Raw genomic sequence first — 18,865 nt, forward strand, 5'->3', positions numbered from 1 at the left:
TACCAACTGTCTTCAATCTGCGCTTCTTGCGCAAGATCCTGCGCCTCGTGTACCTCTCTTTCGGTCTTACCGTTTTTCGACGCCGTCATTTGTGATCTAACACTGAGCAGGCGCACGGGAACATGGAATGTATACGTTAAACTGATTATTTCCTCGCTTGGAGGGTTTTTCTTTCCAGTTTCCTCAGTTTCCCTCTCTCGAAACATATCCGACATGGTTTATAATTTGGGGTATGTCTCCGTTTATTGCGCGCATTCATTCCCACAGGGGTACTTTCCTTTAAAGTTCCTGAGCTAGATCTAGCTGATTGTCTAGGACCATGTCCAACACGTTTTCCAATACGGGGTTTTATGATTATTAATATTAAGATATATTCTTTTATGTAAATTTATTATAGTGTAAAGTAGATAGCATGTCCACATAAGCAACAGCTTCCATTTATTCAACCTGCTTTACCAAAAAAAAGATGCATGTATGGTTTGTGTCCGGTTGCTTTGCGCAGTCCTTCCTACATGAAGTACTTTCCTTTACTTTCCGAGCTAGATCTACAGTGCCTTGTTCGAACTAACGCAACGGAACTAAAGCAACAGGTTGTGTGGCCAGTGCCTTCTAATTAATTCAACTTTTTTTCTTTTTCTTAGACTCCTGGGAAAGATTCTGGATCAAGTTTAAACACTGGACTTGGCACGATACTGTGATTGTTATGCTCATTTGTTGCGTTAGTGATGGCTCTACTTTGTCCTTATACTACTCTATCCGTTTCATTCGTCAAAGATACAAGATTATTAAAGAGAGGAAATCTTTGGAGAGGATGAGGTAAAATTTTTCTAATTTCTTTTGAAGGTTCTCTGCCTAGATCAGTCATGTTAAGGCGAGGGGGAGGGGGAAGGGGTTATCTGATTCAGCTTACAGTCATTCTTTAGGGATGTGGAATGGCCGCTAACAGTCTCTTATCACAATCTGCTCTCACGCCACTGGTTAATGCCTTTGAAAAATTAAGATCAATGTCAGTCTGAATGACTATGCACCTACCCCTCCCCTAAGCCAACAACAGACAACTGATAACAACTCAGGATTAAAGTCGGTTTAAGGGAGGGGTGGGTACGTAGTTGATACTGTCATTGATAAAAAAAGTATTATTCTAGCTCATTTGTTCTACGAATTTAATAAAACTACAATGTTCTTAGAAATTGAAATCTTGCAATATCTTCATGTCACACCCTTCAAAAAAATCAACATTTGTCTGTTTTGAAGTATTGCAACTGAATTTCCTGTCGTGATCTTGTTGAATATCCCTTCCATATAGATTGCAGCGTAAAAATCGCGCGTTTAAAACAAAGGACGAGTCCGAGGAAGAACCCGAGAGAAAACGTCTGCTGTTAGCGGAACCTGAGCTTAAACCATGGCGACTAAAGCTGAAAATGAAACGACACGAAGAACGACTGGAGATTATATCTTCTATTAATAAATATGGAGAAGAGAGAATGCAATAAATACTTTTCGAAGGCACAATGAGTGCGTGCTACGAATAAGGATTTGTCGAGTTTCCTGATTTTGGTAAAACTGAAAGATTTCTGTGGTATCTAGTACGTGTTCTCTTGCTTGCTGCTCTGTGAAAATAGTTTAGTTTGTCTAATTCCTCGACATACTGTGCAGAATATTATCACAAAATACAGTGATTGTACTAAAAGCCAATGATCCCGTGAGCCATCATCCCCACTAGAGTCCTTTCCAATCGATCAGCCATATCTAACAATTGTTCCGCTATCTTTAACAAGATGCATGCTCTCCTCAGACTCCTAACGCCCCGCTAAAGGCACAAAATATGCATGTCGCACCCCCACGAGGTAAAAGGAACAGTAACGTTTTATGCAAATCCAGATGGAGGCGTGCCGCACTGTTCAAAAATCACACTGAATAAGACGTCTTGAAACTTATGTATTCCTCAGCTATCACCCTGAATACATACAGTTACGCTCCACATCTTGAAAATGAAGTCGATTTTTACTTAAATACAAGTACTGCTAAGAAACTAATCAGACTTCTGTTGCGTTTATCCTTAACAGGAATGGCCCTTTTCTATTTTATTTTTACATAGATAAGGGGATATTGTAATATTGTAAAATCCCGAAACCTACTTCACATCCCTAGGCCAATATTCATTTGTCTGGGTTTTCTCCAGAAACTTAAGCACACTACTACGTCTTTGTAGCCTTCGTTTGAAAAGTTGACTCTAGGCAGCCAATCACGATCGTATTTAGAGCCAAAGAAACCAAGTATGTATGACAGCTGAAATTGTTTGCGTAGTAGTAATAGGATTCTACTGCCTGACTTCAAAAATTTAACGACACAAAATCAGCCTTGTACATGCTACTTAGCAGTATTGGTCTCAATAGCCATTAACATATTTCTTATCCACGGCGTTTTAAAACACCCCTTTTTCATAATAATCAAACTCTGTCTAAAAGTGACGATTGCATGGTGCCAAAAATTGCCAAGAATAATTGCAATACTGGTGTTTTCCACTTGGGTCAGTTACAAAGGTATATTTCCATGTTTCTTCCACGGGTTTTCTAGTTTCTTAGTGGCAAGTACTTCCAAATCTCCGCAAATTCTTTTCCGTGTCATGTGAGGCTTAATAATATCATCCACGAATCCTAGCAGAGGAAAAAAATGTTATATTACAACTCTTTAATCCATGGTTTGATATGTATGTTATCCTCTGTCGACAGAATACTTTTTCCCTCAAGAACCTCGCTTCTCCCCCTTGATAAAAAGCCAGTCTATCCAAATTTGATCTAATTGCTCAGGCCCTAGTCGTTCTGGATAAATGTCCATCCAGAATATAACGCTGTACGTTTTATAATCACTTATTCGCTGGATAGCGTGTTGACCGCTGGATAGTGCTATCTGCTCTTATACAACCAGGCCCAAGTGATTAGAGAGTTTTAAGTTTTAATTTGTAATTCGTTTTAATTTGTAATTCGAGTTTTTAAGTTTTAATTTGTTCGCCACAGGAATGGCAGGAGAAAGGAACAGAACTTACGTTCCAATTGACACCTAACCCCTTTTTTACCCACCCATCCCATCCCAGGGAGGACATCCATCACACAGTAATCTCGCACGTGGGAAATGAACGTCTCCTACCCCAACCCTGCACGAGACGGGACCTCCATTTATCGTCCCTATCCGAGAAGACTAGAAAGTCTAACCATTTGCAGATATTATTATTACAAAGGCAGCACTTTCTTCTCAGTTAATTAAAGACCCCGAGTGTTGGTCCGGCCGGATTTGAACTCACGACCTCCCGCACAACAGTCCGGCGCTCTACCAATTGAGCTAACCGGGAGGCGGTTAGAGATACACGTGCTCTGATTGGTCGACGATTGAGTCGTATCTCGCCATAATCACCTCGCACGAGGTGATTATAGCAGGGGCGCTAAATTTCGAAATGACTGCCTCGAGCTTTGCCAATGTTTCCGAAGAAGTAATAAACGCGATAGAAGAAAAATCAGTTACACAAAACACAAACGATACACAAAACACAAACACAAAACGATAAACGAAAACACAAAACACAAAACACAAACGATAGTTTGGCTAACACTAAATAATAATAAAGATACTGTATGAAGCTTTCACTGATTGAGTTGAATAAACCTGTTAAAAACAGCCTGCTTATCTTGATACAGTTACTAGTGATCAACAAAGTTGTTCCAAAATATACGCAATACTCTCTTTATTTACAGAATTTAGAACAGAATTTGAAAGCACAGGAGCAAGCAAACTAAAACAATTATTCGCCTCAAGCTCAGTGAGCATTGTTTAATAATTCCCTCAACTTCATCTCGAAGATAATTCAACAATGTTCACTTCGCGTTGTTTCCGCGAAGAATTGTTTATTATTCTGAGCATTAAAATTGACTTCCGATGACAATATCCCATTCCCATAAGTACTCCTGAGGTAACGAATGGTTGCACAGGTATAGAGGAGAAAACCAAAACTATTCAGAGACTGCGATCGAACTAAACTCCGCTCACTCGATACACAAACTACTAATAGATTAAGTTTTGAGAATCACTTTCATTACATAGTTTACACCGTACCTCTTGTTGCAGCAGGGAAAGGATTAGCAAATCTGTCCACATATTCAGCTTCGTATTTTTCTAGGAGAATGATGTAAAGCACTGTTATTAATCATGAATTACACGGGTGTACTGAACACTGAGATCGGGAGCAAGGACAGAAAGTTTGTAAAGAAGTAAAGTTAGGACTTCGCAGAAAAAGGAAAACCCCAATTTGCTACAGGGCTCGCACACAAGGGAAGAGGAGATGAAAATGTCCACCTGATATTATTGTTTCTATAGCTTGCCCTGCAAGGTACATAAACTTTAACAACAAAGACAAATTTTGGAACACTGATTTCACACGACTTAAAAAAAAGATTCACCTATGTGTAAATTATTAATCCGAAATCTAAGATGGCTGTTCGTGACCTCAAGGCTTATTTGAGGAGTTCTTTGCGGTCTGAAATCATACTCACCGATATTTTCTTTGCCTCTAAATATGATTGAAACAGCACCCTGAAAAAAGAGAGAGAGAAAAATAACAAGACATTGTAAAAACTTGAAATTTTCTTAGTTTTTTTTTCTACTTTTGGTTGCAAATACTTGTTCTGTTCCAATAGACCACTTTCATAAATGGCTGCCGGATAAATATTCTTTTGTTTAAATTTAAATTAGCCCTACTGGCCTCGTTCTCCAGTACAAAATTCAAAAGAATTCATTATCTCAAGCGAGGCCAGTAGGGCTAATTTAAATTTAAACAAAAGAATATTTATAAGGCAGCCATTTATAGTGGTCTATAAAACCCTTTCTCAAGAGAGCACTCCTCTCTCAACACAAGGACCTCTCTCTGTGTAACTCCCTCTCAAGCGAGGCCAGTAGGGCTAATTTAAATTTAAACAAAAGAATATTTATACGGCAGCCATTTATAGTGGTCTATAAAACCCTTTCTCAATAGAGCACTCCTCTCTCAACACAAGGACCTCTCTCTGTGTAACCCCCTCTTAAGCAGGCCCCTTCTCTAACAGGACTCCACTTTGATAAACTCCACTTTCCAACGGCCCAAACTCTCCAATAAGCCCCCACTTTTCTAAGTCCCTCTCTCTGATAAGTCCTCCAGGCTAATAAGCCCTTCCCTTCCCCCCCTGAGAAAAATTGAAGCAATAGCAGTCTCGTCATTCAATTGAGTAAGGTACAAAACATACATGCACTTGACAAAGTTTTCAAATAGCTTACCTTTCTACAAAGCCCCCTCCCGATAAGCATCCCGTCGGGAAGCCCTGGAAACTAATCAGCGCTTTCTCCAGGGGGTTACTACACTATTCATTTGAGTACCAAAGTTAAAAGCATTTCTGGCCGCATACCTTAGCTCCCATAACTGCTACCTCAGACGTTGGCCAAGCATAGTTGAAATCACCTCGGAGATGCTTGGAGCTCATGACGTCATATGCACCACCATACGCCTAAACAACAAGAAAAAATATATACGTTATTGACCAAGTGTAAGGTCAACATGGCTGGATATTGGCCGAGTCTTTTTTTTTTTTGGCGTTGTTATCGACCGAGATGAAGTCGACGTCCATAGAAACGCACGAAAGAACGAGGCTAATATCCAGCCCTCTTGACCGAACAAGACGCATACCAAAGAAATTCTACTGCTTACTATTTATTTCTCTTACTTTTCTAGTGATAACGGTGATTTTAGGTACAGTTGCTTCCGCATACGCATATAATAGCTTTGCTCCATGGCGAATAATACCACCATACTCCTGATGTGTTCCTACAAAAGGGAATAAAACTGACACTCAGTGCTGATACTTTTCCTATGTGGGAAATCTCTTACAGATTTTTTTCGATGCGTTGAAAATGTTCGGCCAACGCGTTAGACAAGTGTCGCAGACACGTTGTCTGTCTGTGGGCCGACTTGTTGATTGTCTGTAGCCTATTGTGTTGCAATGAGTCGGCCTACTTGTTGGAAGTGGGTTGATGGACGTTTTAGAAGTGGGTTGGCCCACATTTTGAAAGTGCGTCGGCCAACGTGTTGGAAGCGTTTCGGCCGACGTGTTAAAGGTGTGGCAACCTACGCGTTAGAGGACTGTCGAGTGAGAAGACTGTCAGCCGACGTGTTCGAATATAGGTTGCATGGCAGGACCAATAGACTATTTTTCCCATGGGAAAAAAATTTCTTTCTTGTGCAAAATATTTTCATTGTTCCTGCCATGCAACATGGGTGCCATGCAAAATCTCTTTTCTAGAAATTGTCGCCCTAATACAGTGTTGCGATCCCATTGTGGGATAAGAACAGTTTACGAACAATTTGCGATTGCCCAAAAATGTGCTAGCAGAAATTAGTGAGCCGTCGATTTTACCTAATATACTTTCGTCCCTACACTTTTGAATAAAGATCCGATGTTTGTTAATGAAGTTAGGGAAATTGGAAACGTTCACAAACCTGGAAGAAATCCTGGTACATCCACAAACGTGATAATGGGGATGTTAAATGCGTCACAAAAACGGACAAACCGCGCTCCCTTAACAGAGGCGTTGATGTCCAAGCAACCTGAGATAGAACAACAAATCAAAAATTGAGGAGATAATAATAACAATGATAATAATAATTGAAAAATAAATAATAACAATAACAAAACTATTACAGAGAGACATTTTCGTCTAGTCGCGAGCGTGGGACAAAGAAAAATTCTGCGTCCCAATGAAGAATTGAACCTCGGACCTTTCGATCCTGGTAGTATGCAGGACACGTGTCATATATGAACTTCCCAGTGGGCCTTGCTCGCCATAGAGTCTCCGTGGCTCAGTGCTAGAGCATCGGAGCGCGGAATCTGAATTCTCATGGGGACTCTGAATTCTTTTTTGTTCCATTATCGCGACTAGACGAAAAACATCTTTCTATATTTCTTTACCGAGCTAAAACTTACTAACTTTCTTACTCTTAGCAAAATAAAATTATTTGAGCGGTATATAATAGGGTAACGAACCTAGAGTCTAAGAACGCTCTTCCGTGACAAAAATCAACAAACAAAGTAAAGCTGCAGTTTTCATGCATAATCTGATCTCCTTCGATCTTCGTGGCGCAAGCCAAAAATTGTACTTGCCGAAACCAAGAACTGACTTCCTGAAGCGTAGCTTCAGTATTAGCGGAGCTTCTCTTTGGAACGATCTTCCTGAGGATATTCGCACTATTACATCTCTACGCATCTTCAAGAGAAGAATTGATAAATTGCTCTCTGTATTGGGATCCCACAAGGCAAATATGTAAACCAGTTAACAGAAAATTTTACTTACGATTAATTTCTTCTTTGTTTTCTATTGCCATACTGATATTTTTACCGTGTTTTAAATAAAGATTTCATTCATTCATTCCAATATGATTGGTTGGGACACACAAGATTAAAACTACAGAAAAGAAATCTGAGAGGTGCATGGTTTTCTAAGTTCAAATGTTCTAGGAAACGTTGATTGGCTCTCACCAGCTGCTTCCGTAGGTTGATTACCAACAACCCCTACAGTTCGTCCATTCATTCGTCCAAAACCAACCACAATGTTTTTAGCGTAATCAGGCGAGATCTCAAAGAATTCACCGTCATCTACAATCTGAGGAAAGAAAAGTGATATTCAGTTGAAGGAAGTCTGGGGGCTGCTCTGCTTTCGTATAATTTCGCTCCGTGAAGGTGTAGTCTGATCGTCCGGGTGAGTGTTAAGTCCTGAGAAGGACTGTTGTCGGTGGCAGTGACTGACGTTTCGACAACCTGTGCGGAAGTCATCATCAGAGTCTTCGCTCTGTGATTGTTTAGAATACTCGTTGGCAATTCATTAGCAATTTCCCTTGCTGTCTTCCATTCAGTTCACATGATGTTAGTTCAGAGGATTTCACTTGGTATTGGCTCAACTAATAATCCCCTTATTGACATTTTTCTTTATTCTCTTCCCTTGTCTGCTTGATATTGTATTGATTTAGTAAGGAGAAATTCTTTCTTAGTCACAAATAATGTCAATAATGTTCTACTTTCCGCCACTCACCGGATAAATCACATCTAATATATCGTAGGCCTTGATGGAGTCAAATGGTACAAGAGTATCCAAGTTAGGGATTATTCTGTCACTGAAGGTAAGAAAGTTAAACATGACTAACCGCAAATTCGTAACTGTGATCAAGCTTCATATGGACATAGAACGCTCATTAATAGCTAGTGATATTTTCCTTTACTTTGAATTGGTTAAGGTTTAAGAGCAAAACCCTAGCCCTAAAACAATCATCGCTTGGTCGCTCAGTTTGCTTGTGTTTTCTTTGAGTTTTCATTGACTTACGATGATTTTAAGCTTTATTCTGATTAGTTGCGGTGATAACTTTGGTGTTAATGTGTTTCAACGCTCAAATGAAAACTACTCTTCGACACTAACTCGAAAGTGCTCAATTGACGGGACCATGGAACTTGCTTGCACGAACACATTGTCTTAAAAACAAATGATTTCCTCTTGAAAAATTACCAGCTATGCTTTCATAACGATGCCACGGCACTGCTATGCTGAGGGGGGTGGGGGGGTATTGACTTACCATGGGTCGTCTGATTCTCGGATTGGAGACGGGTTCTTGTTACTGAGAGGAAGAAAGTCAAAGAAATCTCTTATCCTGCAAAGAGATATGGAATAAACCATGACCTTAAGCTAAGAGCCAGAGCTTTTCCCACACCCTTTAGCAAAAACTTTAGTGAATACTTGTGTTGCTACCCCTCCCCCCCCCCTCTTCCTACCCGGATCAGATCTCCCTTAGACAGGGGTTTCAAAACAAGCTGGCCACCGCCGTAGTTCCACCAGCTATTTGATTTGAACGCGTCGCCGGTTACTCTAGTCAAAATAATTACTTTTTGGCCCTTAAATGAACTTTTCACAGTCACCTATTTTTGAAGAGTCTGGCGCCTACTTCAAAACATTTTCAAACCCTTGCTTAGAGATAGCAGACAGAGTGATAATTCAGTGCATTGCCCATAAACAAAATACAAATATCTAGTTGTGGGTTTCAACCGCAACTCTTCTAACAAGGTCACTGCATCTCCCACTACAAAAGAATTGTTGAAAATGGAGAATGCTGCTATCGTTACAATATTGAAAATAACAAGTGTATTTTTTATTTGGTCAATAACGTTTACATTATGGCACTATGAATGTCAAAATTGCAAAGTTAAACAAACGGAAAAGGTAGATTCAAAGTTTGACGAAGTTTTGACGACGATTTTGATGGATTTAACGAAATTTGTCAATCTGTGGATATTCTGTCAAAAGTGATGATTCTGACGAAATTTCGTCGGGGTTGATGACGAATTTATAAAAGTGAATAGATACGACCTGGCTAGAAGGACCCCAAAAAGTTGAAGAATTTGGCGAAAACGACGAATTTGGCGTGAGTGAAGTCTGCAAGTTTCATTACTTAGTGCATTTCTGGATAGAAGTGCGTTGACACTGCACATAATGCTTAGTCAGTAGATACAATTTGTGTCAAATACTTACGTAGCCAATGCTTCCACATCATTTTCAAATGCCCCACAAGCAACCCCTGAGGAAAAAATTAGAGTAGTTCAATCTTTGCAGATCAGTACAATCGCAAAACAGCTTGAAAAATATTCATTCAAGTTATTAATCTACGGTAACCTTCACCATAGTAAAAAAATCCTGTGTTTGTGTTTTTGCTTTCCTTTGTCATTAGAGTTTGTCATTCCTATCCAGTAATTTAGTGTATCAAAGTGTTATTTTATTTCAAGAGAATACTTCAAAACACTAAAATTGGCTCAAACCATTCTAAACTAACTCTGTTGTCTTGCTTTTCAAGCAAAACACGGTTTGCTCTGTGCAACTTTGGTAAAACTGGCAGTGGAAGTTTAATCTGCTCACTAGTGTCCTCCTCACATTTGTATCTAATAACTATTTGAACCCTAAGATAGACTAGCATCTAATTTCCCCTTATAGTTTCATCCCTGAATCACACATTAAGGTCACCAAAATAAAGAAAATGATCACTAAAATAGAAGCTCTTAGCTGTCAAACAAATTCTCGTTGTCAGCACCTTAGGAAATGTATAGAGAACAGTATGGAGAATATGCAGACTGATGACATATTTACCTGATACAGAGGTGTGAGTTTTAGCCCCTCCTAGTTCCTCTTGAGTGACATCTTCTTGCGTGACCGTCTTGTTTCCAGAAGGAAAACACACAAAAGAAATGCAAAACAATTAAGGTTAGATCTTACAATCCTAGCCGCCCTTTTCTGTCAAAAATGATCCTGAAGTCCAGAACCCTTTAGCCTCTTAGTGTGACTAACATGTAATTCCTCCTAACGATGTCACCCATGAATTAAGCCTTAAGGTCATAAGAATAAAGGGAAAGATCAAAAACTAAATAAGCTCTTGATTGTTAAACAAATTCTCCTTGTCAGCACCTTAGGAAATGTATAGAGGACAGTATGGAGAGTACGCATACTGATGTTAGGGTGAAAAGGGTCAGTTAACAAAAAAAGACTTGGAATATAGCCATTCTCTCTCTCCCCCCCTCCCCCATAAACCCAACTGCGAATTTCCCTCAAGTTATCCTATCAGTTTTCCAATGCTCAAATACACCCTAGAGTAGAGAGAGAGAGACAGACATGGTGAAATGACCCTTGCCAGAACCCTTAGGATAGGCTGCCCCCCCCTCCCACCCAAGAACACCATACAATGACTCTGGCCAGAATGAGACCTTAGACTTTCCAATCCACAGTTCACTGACCAGTGGACCACCTAGTTCAAAACAAAGGATAAATACCACAACACTATCATTACTAATTGTATTTATTTTCTTGCAATAATAACGACAATTTAAGAGCTATCCAGCTACCACTACACAAGATATCATTATTAATCATTATTATTAGTGATCTTTTGCACAAATGAACTCAGTATGAACCATTAGTTTACCTTCACTACCTCTGGACCAGTAATGAACAGATATGATGTGTCCTGCAAAGCAGAGGCAGAAATTTTGATATTGTTAGTCAGCTTTTTTAAACTTTCGACATCAAAAATTAATATTATGAGTGTATGATCTGAAGGCTACAATCTAGACAGACTATCACGTCAGTAAAGAGAAACCATCATTTGGGCGTCAAAATGTGCAAGCAAATAAAAGCAACATCTACACATGCGAGCACCAAGTTTCTGACAATACCATCAGAAAAACTATGAAGAGCATCAATTGGTGTGTAGTCTGTCTTTTTAAGAGACTGAAGGCAGCAAGTCCACATTTAAGAATGAGTTCACCATGTTTTAGGTAGTGGCAAATTTGCATGAAACAGTCTCATACTAGCTCTCTATGGCTCAGTGGTGCTGCATTAGACTGTTAAATCTGCAGGTCTAGAGTTTAATTCCTTGTGCCAAACTCATAATTTTCTGTCCTTCAATTGGTCTTTCTATGATAACTGAACTGGACAATTACTATCTTTCTTATTCTATTGTACATTGTAATATAATTATTAATTTTATAATGGTTTCTTGTTTGAAGGTGAGTGATAATCTGATAATTTTCTGCATCAGACTCTGAAATCTGCAGGTCTAGATTTGAATTCTTTGTGCTGAACCCATATTTTTTGTTCTTTAACTGGTCTTTCTGTGACAACTGAGTTAGACATTTACCATCTTTCTCATTCTATCGGTATTTTACATTGCAACATTATTATTGATGATGGGTTCTCATTTGAAGGTGTGTGACAATCTGATATAATGGTATAGCATATATACCTTGACCATAAAAGTGAAATCAGTGATGGCTGGAGAATACACAGCCCCTCCTGCACAGGGTCCCATGACAAGTGAGATCTGTGGAATAACCCCTGAAGCCATCACGTTACGCTGGAAAATATCAGCATAACCAGCCAAGGACTCGACACCTTCCTGAATACGAGCACCACCCGAGTCATTTAAACCAATCACAGGTGCACCAACAAGCATGGCCTTGTCCATCACCTGTGTAAAGGAAAGAAGTGATTTGTAACTTGTGTTTCTGGAAAGAAGAATTCAAAATTAAAATGGAACAGGTATTGTACTATAATTTTCTCGGGTAACTTTTTGAACATTAAGACCTAGGATCATAGATGTCTGATTGTCCAAGTAAGGGTAGTACCGAGATGGACTGTTATTGGCAGCGGTAGTTGATGTTTGGACAGCCTGAATGGAATTCATCATGAGAGTCAGTTGAGGAGTGTTTGCTAATGGAGTGTTTTAAGTCCATTTTGTGTAAAGTGATTAGTCAGTTAAGCCATGATATTATTGGCTGAGACTCGAGTGGTGTAAATTGGTTAATATGTTTGGTCAGTTTTGATTCTTCTGTACTATTGAGTTGTTCTGTTTGGTTTGGTTTTGCTGTAATTGTTGTGAATACATAATTTGAATGGTGCACATAGTTGTTAGCACCTTTTATCGGGAGTCTTAATACTACAGTGGAACCTCAATTTAACAAAGTGCCAAGGGACTCGGGGGAAACTGGTTCGTTGTATCAAAGCATATATCTTACTGTAACTTTAGTTGAGCTGAAACTGAAGTATTGTTCTTTATATTGAGGACTTTGTTATGTAGAGGTTCGTTAAATCGAGGTTCCACAGTAACTTGGTAAACTTAACAGACCATTAAATTTGCTCAAACCCTTTTATAACAATTGACATTTTGATTATGACTTTCACTCATGATGACAAAATGTCAATAACCACTATAATGACAATAGTTCTTCCCTGAACTTAACCCTCACTCAGACAACCTAGAAATTATAATTTGAGACTACAAAGGAATTATATATTCATTTGATAGCTCCTATTTGTAGGTTCACTTTGAGTTGTGGTCAAAATGATGCCATGCCCTACCTTACAGATTTTTTTAGCATGAGCACTGGATAAGCTACCACCAAATACAGTGAAATCCTGCAATGCAACTGCATTATGTTAGATAAAATTGTATTTTATATCATATCTGATAAAATGTCATTTAAACAACATTCACAATTTTTAAGTACATAACTCCATTCTGTGCAAAATAATGGACTTAAAAGCGTACTAGCTTTTAGCCTTCAATTCCTTCGTCCTTACCTGGCCAATCTAGTCCAATTTTATCTATGAAAGCTTTTAATACAGTCATGCAGAAATGAACAACCAAAAAAAATATTTATTGAAACTTATAGTAACCTGAAAACTCATTACCTGACTGAAGACAAAGCAAACACGTCCATTGATTGTTCCTTGTCCGGTGACTACACTGTCACCAGTGAACTAAAATTAAATGACAACATTAAAGTTATGCAATGAAAATAATGATATTCTAACTTTCAGTTCTTGTCCTAGCTGACCAACATCACTGCTTAAAAATAGAAAGATAATAAAATTTACAAGCTTGCCAACTTAGAAATATGGCATTGTCCATACTGCAGCTACAATACATATACATGCATACATACATACTTCATTTAACGTGGAAATACGCTTAGCTTAAGAGCTAGTTTACAGGTATAATCCACCTAATACATAATAAAAACCTAACAAGTAACAATGCTAATATCACAGCGGGTAAAATCACAAATTAAATACTGATGAAAAGCTATTTAAAACTGTTATTACAAGATTAGCGCTGCAATCAAAATACTATTAAAACTAACGTTACAAATCTACTAATCCCCGAAATTTAACGATCTAATTCTGTTTACTATTTCTTTGGTGCCCGCTTTTATTCTAATTATGTATTCACCAGGTTGGAAGTTCATACAGGGAAAAACTGTGCCTTTTAGGTCTTGGATACAACCCGAGGGCAACATTTGAGACAGACAATTCCAGAAATCACAGAATTTCTAGAATACTGCCCACTCATGAACTGAGAAAAAAAATAAAAGGAAATAGCTGTACTTGGCCAGTTCATGTTCCCCTAGTTAGGTTGTATTCAACTACAATGCTTACATCCTTTTTAAAATCGTTCCATCATCTTTTTCCCAGTCTCTATATGATAAGATTTATTTTGATTCATTTGGTAACTTTGACTCACAGTAACTAGAACCTTTTCCACTTTCCCTTGAAGGTTCAATTTATGGGGAGTCAATGGTAAAACAAAAAATAAAACCAGAATTAAAACTTACCTTTTGATTTTCCATTCCAAATTCAGTGCAGTTGTGTTCCATAAACATGTCATATTCAACAAAGGATTCTGGGTCACACAACAGCTTGACTCTCTCCCTTGCTGTAAGTTTTCCCTTCGAAAAATGCAAAATTTAAAAGTCATATATCTTCTAACGTCTTCCTATAGGGGGTTTCATTAAGGTCTGAGCCCTGGGCAAATCGATTGGTTAAGGATGGTTTTTCTCACCTGGTTTGACCATCTGGAGGAAAGGTTATCTTATAAAGAAGATCAGTTCAAAAAGTTTTGCCTGCCTGTGAAAACCAGTTGCCCTCCAGCTGAAAATATTAATGAGAACTCTCGATAAAGGAAAGAGGACCCTTAAAAGTGGAACAGGACGTGTCCAAGGAATAGATACCTGCTTAAAAGCTTCAGTGATCCCTCACCTTAAATATTGACAAAGAGGAGAGTCACTTTATACGAGGGCTGACTTTGTTTTTAAGCCAGGTAGAGGAAATCCTGTGCTTTCATTGCATGGCTCCAAAGCCAATCTCTTCTTTGCAGGATTGAATTTCCTTATATGTCCAAAAAAATTATTGAATATTTGTCTTTGAAAAAATGATCTTTCAAGGATAAATTCTAAGTTCATCGAACAAGCCTGTTAAGTTGAGAGAGTTTGCCTCAGTCTTTTTTGCAAATTTTTATGGACCTCTACTTTCTGACCACACAGAGTTGTCTTCCTTGACCATATACATGGCTCACTAGAGATACATCACACACATCAGTTAAATGATAAGAGCAGAAACGAGATTCGTCAAATATTTCGCCAGAAAAAAACATCTTATCTAAAAAATAGATAACTTGAGGGAGTGGGAGGGGGGTTGCTAATAATTTAGAAGGCAAATTTGTGAAAGTCTAGCGTTCCCTCTTAATCACAGCAAACTACCTTTCCAGACCTTGATCTTGTAAAAATCAAAACTCAGCCAACACAGAGAGAGAAATCTGCTGCAGACAGTTGTCTTACTTTTCGATGTTGAGCGTCAATCCTCTTCTGTCCCCCGCCAACACTGGCCTCTTCCTTTTTCTGCTCAATCCGTTGAAGAACGCTTGCCGAACAAGCTCGAATAAAAACAGTATTTTTACTAAAATGGGCTCCATTTGTAACAGAAGTCTTGGTGATAAATCCCGAAGAAACGGGGCAAAAATACTTCAGCAATCCACCAGCCCTGTAGGCCGTGAACATAGCCATGTTTCCCGACAGGATGCGCGATGTGTTGTTCTCAAATGACTAGGATAGGGTAAGTGTGCTCCTGGCATGTAAGAAAGAAAAAAACCAGCTTTGCTTTCGGCCCTCCAGTTTTGAGAACTGCCGTTCTTTTAAATGACTAGAGTACCTGAAGTATATTTTTCCTTCTAAAATCGTGAAATTTGTTTATGTTTAAAGAAAATAATCACAAATTCAGAACAAAATTAATTAATAAATTCTGAGGCACCCCTCTCACACAAACATCGACGCACGTGCAACTGGACACGAAGAGGGGCATGCAGAGATATGGCAGATACCACTGAACAATAGAACTGCGGCTCGACTATGAAATTAAAAATACACTCGAGCGAAATCAACTGGAAATCAATTGTTTTAACAATTTACGTGGTTGGATCGTTCGAACGGCTGCTGGCTCCGTTCAAAAGTAAGGAATGAACGCTACAACGCTCTATGTTGAAGCGTGCAGATGCATGTTGTCGCTTGAAAATGACGACCAAATTGTTTGGGATCAAATGTTCCATTTGCTACCGAAGCTTCGCCAAGCCCTTTCATGTCGAGTCTGCCGCGGTTTACTGATCGACCCGTACGGATCTCACAGCTGTGAACACCATGTCTGCAAAGGATGTCTACGAAAAAAACGGGCTTTGACACCTGGGTGTCGATGGTGCACAAACTTAGAAAAGCTAATGGAAGATAAACAGGCAAGAATTCTCTTAGCCTGCTATCAACAGCTTTGCGAATACGTCGCTCACAAGGCGGTTGGTGCACAAAGACTTGCGACGCAAAATGGCGAGTATAACAAGACTTTGGCGATCATTAAAGAGGCGGCGACAAGTCCGATCTCGCTCGAAAATTTTCAGAGTCAACAGCAACAGGCACTGGTACCCGCAAACACCTCGGAGTCAAATTCCAAAATTTCCCCCTCTACGAGCGGGAATTTTAACATGGCGACCGAGTCACGTGTCACACCAGTCAAACTTCCGCCGGAAATAGAACTGCTCCCTTCAAAAAGAGTTACGAAGTTGTTGTCTTTTCCAACAGGAAGTGACAGTCAGAAAGAAAAGAAAAGAAAGAGGAAACCTTTCAAAGGAAGTTATTACAACTATGGGAAGAAGAAAAAGACTGTCAGGCTCAGCACAAATGCAACGCATTCTTTTTGTGGTTTAGGAAGTGAGAAAAATATTTCCACAGATTTTACTTCTCTAGATTCTAAAACTGGAACTTTGCCACAAAAAGTTACAATGGAAGAAGACGAATGTGAAGAGATTCAAGTTGTTGATAATGTTGATCCTGAACCAATGTCTAAGATTGAACAAAAACAAACTGTAGTGGTGACTCCACCTGGAAAACACAGAAAGTACAAAGGAAAAGTAAAGAGGTGTTCTTGTGGTATGTCGTCCAAGCTTCAAAGCCCCAGGTGTGTCACCACGCGCTGCCCTTGTTTCAGTGATGAAGGTTCATGCGAATTCTGCCCTTGTTTAAATTGTGGTAATCCCTTTAACAACAACAACAATAACAATAAAATGTCGCTAGAGAGAAAATATAAGCTGAAGTTGGTAGATGAAAAGAGCCTACTGACACCAGCAGAATAACTGATCATAAAAGAATTTGGAGATGGGGTATCATGCCTGTTTGAGGATAGGAAACAGAGCAAAAGCATTGAGTTAAAACCTTGGTCATTGCAGTACTATTAGTAGGTATTTTCAAACCAAGTTGGCTTTAGGACGCAATATGGAAGCTGAAAAGCAAAGTCCTTTCTTATTGGATTATGCAGATTTTGGTTGGTTTGATTTAAATGAATGTTGAGAAAATGTAATTTTTGAATTGAAGAAAAAAAGGATTTTAATTTTAAGAAATTTACACAGCTTTGTCAAACCTCAGATGCATAATCATCTGAAATTATAAAAAATTTTCAAAGTCTTTTTTCTCCATTTATTTGGATTAGCACTGACTCAAATTCTTATTTTCTCTTTTACCAAAAGGTACCTTCTTTTGGTTTGCATTTAGACTTCAGCAACCATTTTGGTGTCAGTTTCACTCCCAAAAGTTAATGCCATGTGATATCTTCTCATTGTTCCAATACATTATATAGCCAAAGGGTGTTATTATGATGCAACTTCAAATTCTCCTCACTCCTGTTTTGAAAAATATATAGCAGGTAGAGAGGAGAATATTTGACCATTCCTATGGAGTTTTATGGATGTAATAAATAGATGTTTTCTAGTTAAATATTGGTTCTAATTTCACAAGTTCTTTCTGTTTTTCATAGGTGACCTCTTACAGACATTGAACAGATTAGCCATTGTACATAGATGTAACCTTCTGTATTTATTTATTGTTATCTAAACATTGTTTTGTTATTTACACTTAGCAGCCCGTACCATATATCAGTAACAGTATAACAGAACTTATAAGCAAGCTTTCTTTGTGGGACTGTAATCTTGTTCGTGCAGTTTTAAAGTAAATAATGTAGCTTTTCGTGGTAGGGTGTTAGTCTGCATTCATACATGCCCATGTACTTCTATTTACAGTGATACTATCAGCAGCCCCTTCTTTTTTTTGGCAAAGTCCATTGTGTAAGTCAACAAAAGTCACAGAAAAAAAAAAAGATGGAAGTAAGACTTTTTCATGCAACTCACTCCCAGAGTTCCACACTGCAAGCTGACATCAATTTTTTAAATATTTTTTTACTTGCACAACAGACTTTGCTAAATAGGAGGGAATCTTGATAATTTGGTTAATAGTTGTTAGACATCAAGTAATGTATTGGTGGAAGTCGAGGAATTGTTTAAGCATATCTCATTTAGAGCAATAAAGGTTGCTGTTGGAGAACTTTTTTGTATTTTAGTTTTAGAATTCTGTCAACTTTTTTTTCATATGGAAATTGCATATTTACTTCTTTCTTTTTCGTGTTGTTGTTTTATGCAGCTCGGAAGTATCCTCAGACACTGGTTATATGTCTTGTAAAGGGAAGGGAAAATCAGTTTGAGTTTGAGTTAACTGTTAATAAATGAGTGGAATATTTCTTACAGTGTTCTTGAAACAACATTTTTATATAAAACAGTAGATCTGTGCTTTTATCAGTCAGTCTGTTTTCGTGACCTTTGAAATATCCAGATCTGCAAACCCACATAAATGTTTTAAATGAACAATCAAACTTTCTTCTACCCTTTCTGCTAAGCTTGCTATTTTGCATCTTGTTAGCCTTGTGCTGTACAGTCTCTCTTTTTGTCCCCATTGAGTTTTAGGCCAGCAACTTACCTATGCCCACCAGCTCGAGAGTGGAGGAAAATCTTTCATTTTTACCTTTTTTGTTTTAAGCAGGACACTGTCTTTACCAGGATTATAAACTAGACTGATAAAAATAATACTTTAGAAAAACCCCCAAACAGGTTAATTTCTCT

At 38.5% G+C, this 18,865-nt stretch overlaps 3 protein-coding genes across 5 annotated transcripts in view; 2 read left to right on the forward strand and 1 right to left on the reverse strand.

Moving 5' to 3' along the window:
- Positions 1-1,587, forward strand: part of LOC148726549 (uncharacterized) — a 3,271-nt gene extending 1,684 nt beyond the window's left edge. The window contains exons 4-5 of the mRNA XM_088726519.1: positions 642-816; positions 1,307-1,587. Coding sequence (XP_088582645.1) covers positions 642-816; positions 1,307-1,493 — 362 coding nt within the window. The 3' untranslated portion in view covers positions 1,494-1,587. The remainder of the gene's footprint in view (positions 1-641; positions 817-1,306) is intronic.
- Positions 1,588-1,918: 331 nt separating this feature from the next.
- LOC111342460 (propionyl-CoA carboxylase beta chain, mitochondrial-like) lies at positions 1,919-15,778 on the reverse strand. Of its 2 annotated transcripts, XM_088726517.1 has the most exons (18): positions 15,589-15,778; positions 15,219-15,504; positions 14,217-14,330; positions 13,294-13,362; positions 12,961-13,017; positions 11,846-12,070; positions 11,027-11,068; positions 10,198-10,264; positions 9,589-9,634; positions 8,639-8,713; positions 8,104-8,185; positions 7,554-7,677; positions 6,518-6,625; positions 5,745-5,845; positions 5,430-5,528; positions 4,545-4,584; positions 4,108-4,167; positions 1,919-2,657 (listed from the first exon to the last, which is right to left on the reverse strand). In XM_088726517.1, the coding sequence occupies exons 2-18, from the start codon at positions 15,441-15,443 to the stop codon at positions 2,536-2,538; spliced, it is 1,656 nt and encodes a 551-aa protein (XP_088582643.1). In that variant the 5' UTR covers positions 15,444-15,504; positions 15,589-15,778; the 3' UTR covers positions 1,919-2,535. The 2 variants fall into 2 exon arrangements, with proteins under 2 accessions (XP_088582643.1, XP_088582642.1); XM_088726516.1 differs by having other exon boundaries at positions 15,219-15,778.
- On the forward strand, positions 15,773-18,486 carry LOC111342458 (uncharacterized). Of its 2 annotated transcripts, none has more exons than XM_022949543.2 (2): positions 15,773-16,878; positions 17,731-18,486. In XM_022949543.2, exons 1-2 carry the CDS (start codon positions 15,893-15,895, stop codon positions 17,732-17,734), a joined length of 990 nt encoding a protein of 329 aa, XP_022805278.2. In that variant the 5' UTR covers positions 15,773-15,892; the 3' UTR covers positions 17,735-18,486. The 2 variants fall into 2 exon arrangements, with proteins under 2 accessions (XP_022805278.2, XP_088582644.1); XM_088726518.1 differs by having other exon boundaries at positions 15,774-17,154.
- The last annotated feature ends 379 nt before the right edge of the window (positions 18,487-18,865 follow it).

Source organism: Stylophora pistillata, chromosome 7 (genome assembly GCF_964205215.1).
Source record: "Stylophora pistillata chromosome 7, jaStyPist1.2, whole genome shotgun sequence".
NCBI classification, from domain to species: Eukaryota; Metazoa; Cnidaria; class Anthozoa; order Scleractinia; family Pocilloporidae; genus Stylophora; species Stylophora pistillata.

Bases quoted from the DNA above. Each gene is read 5' to 3' on its own strand.
- LOC111342460 (XM_088726517.1), bottom strand. From the start codon at position 15,443: ATGGCTATGTTCACGGCCTACAGGGCTGGTGGATTGCTGAAGTATTTT. The intron at 13,018-13,293 runs GTAATGAGTTTT...GTTGCATTGCAG, and splicing joins TTTGCTTTGTCTTCAGTCAG to GATTTCACTGTATTTGGTGG. The intron at 8,714-9,588 runs GTAAGTATTTGA...ATCTCTTTGCAG, and splicing joins GATGTGGAAGCATTGGCTAC to GATAAGAGATTTCTTTGACT.
- LOC111342458 (XM_088726518.1), top strand. From the start codon at position 15,893: ATGAACGCTACAACGCTCTATGTTGAAGCGTGCAGATGCATGTTGTCG.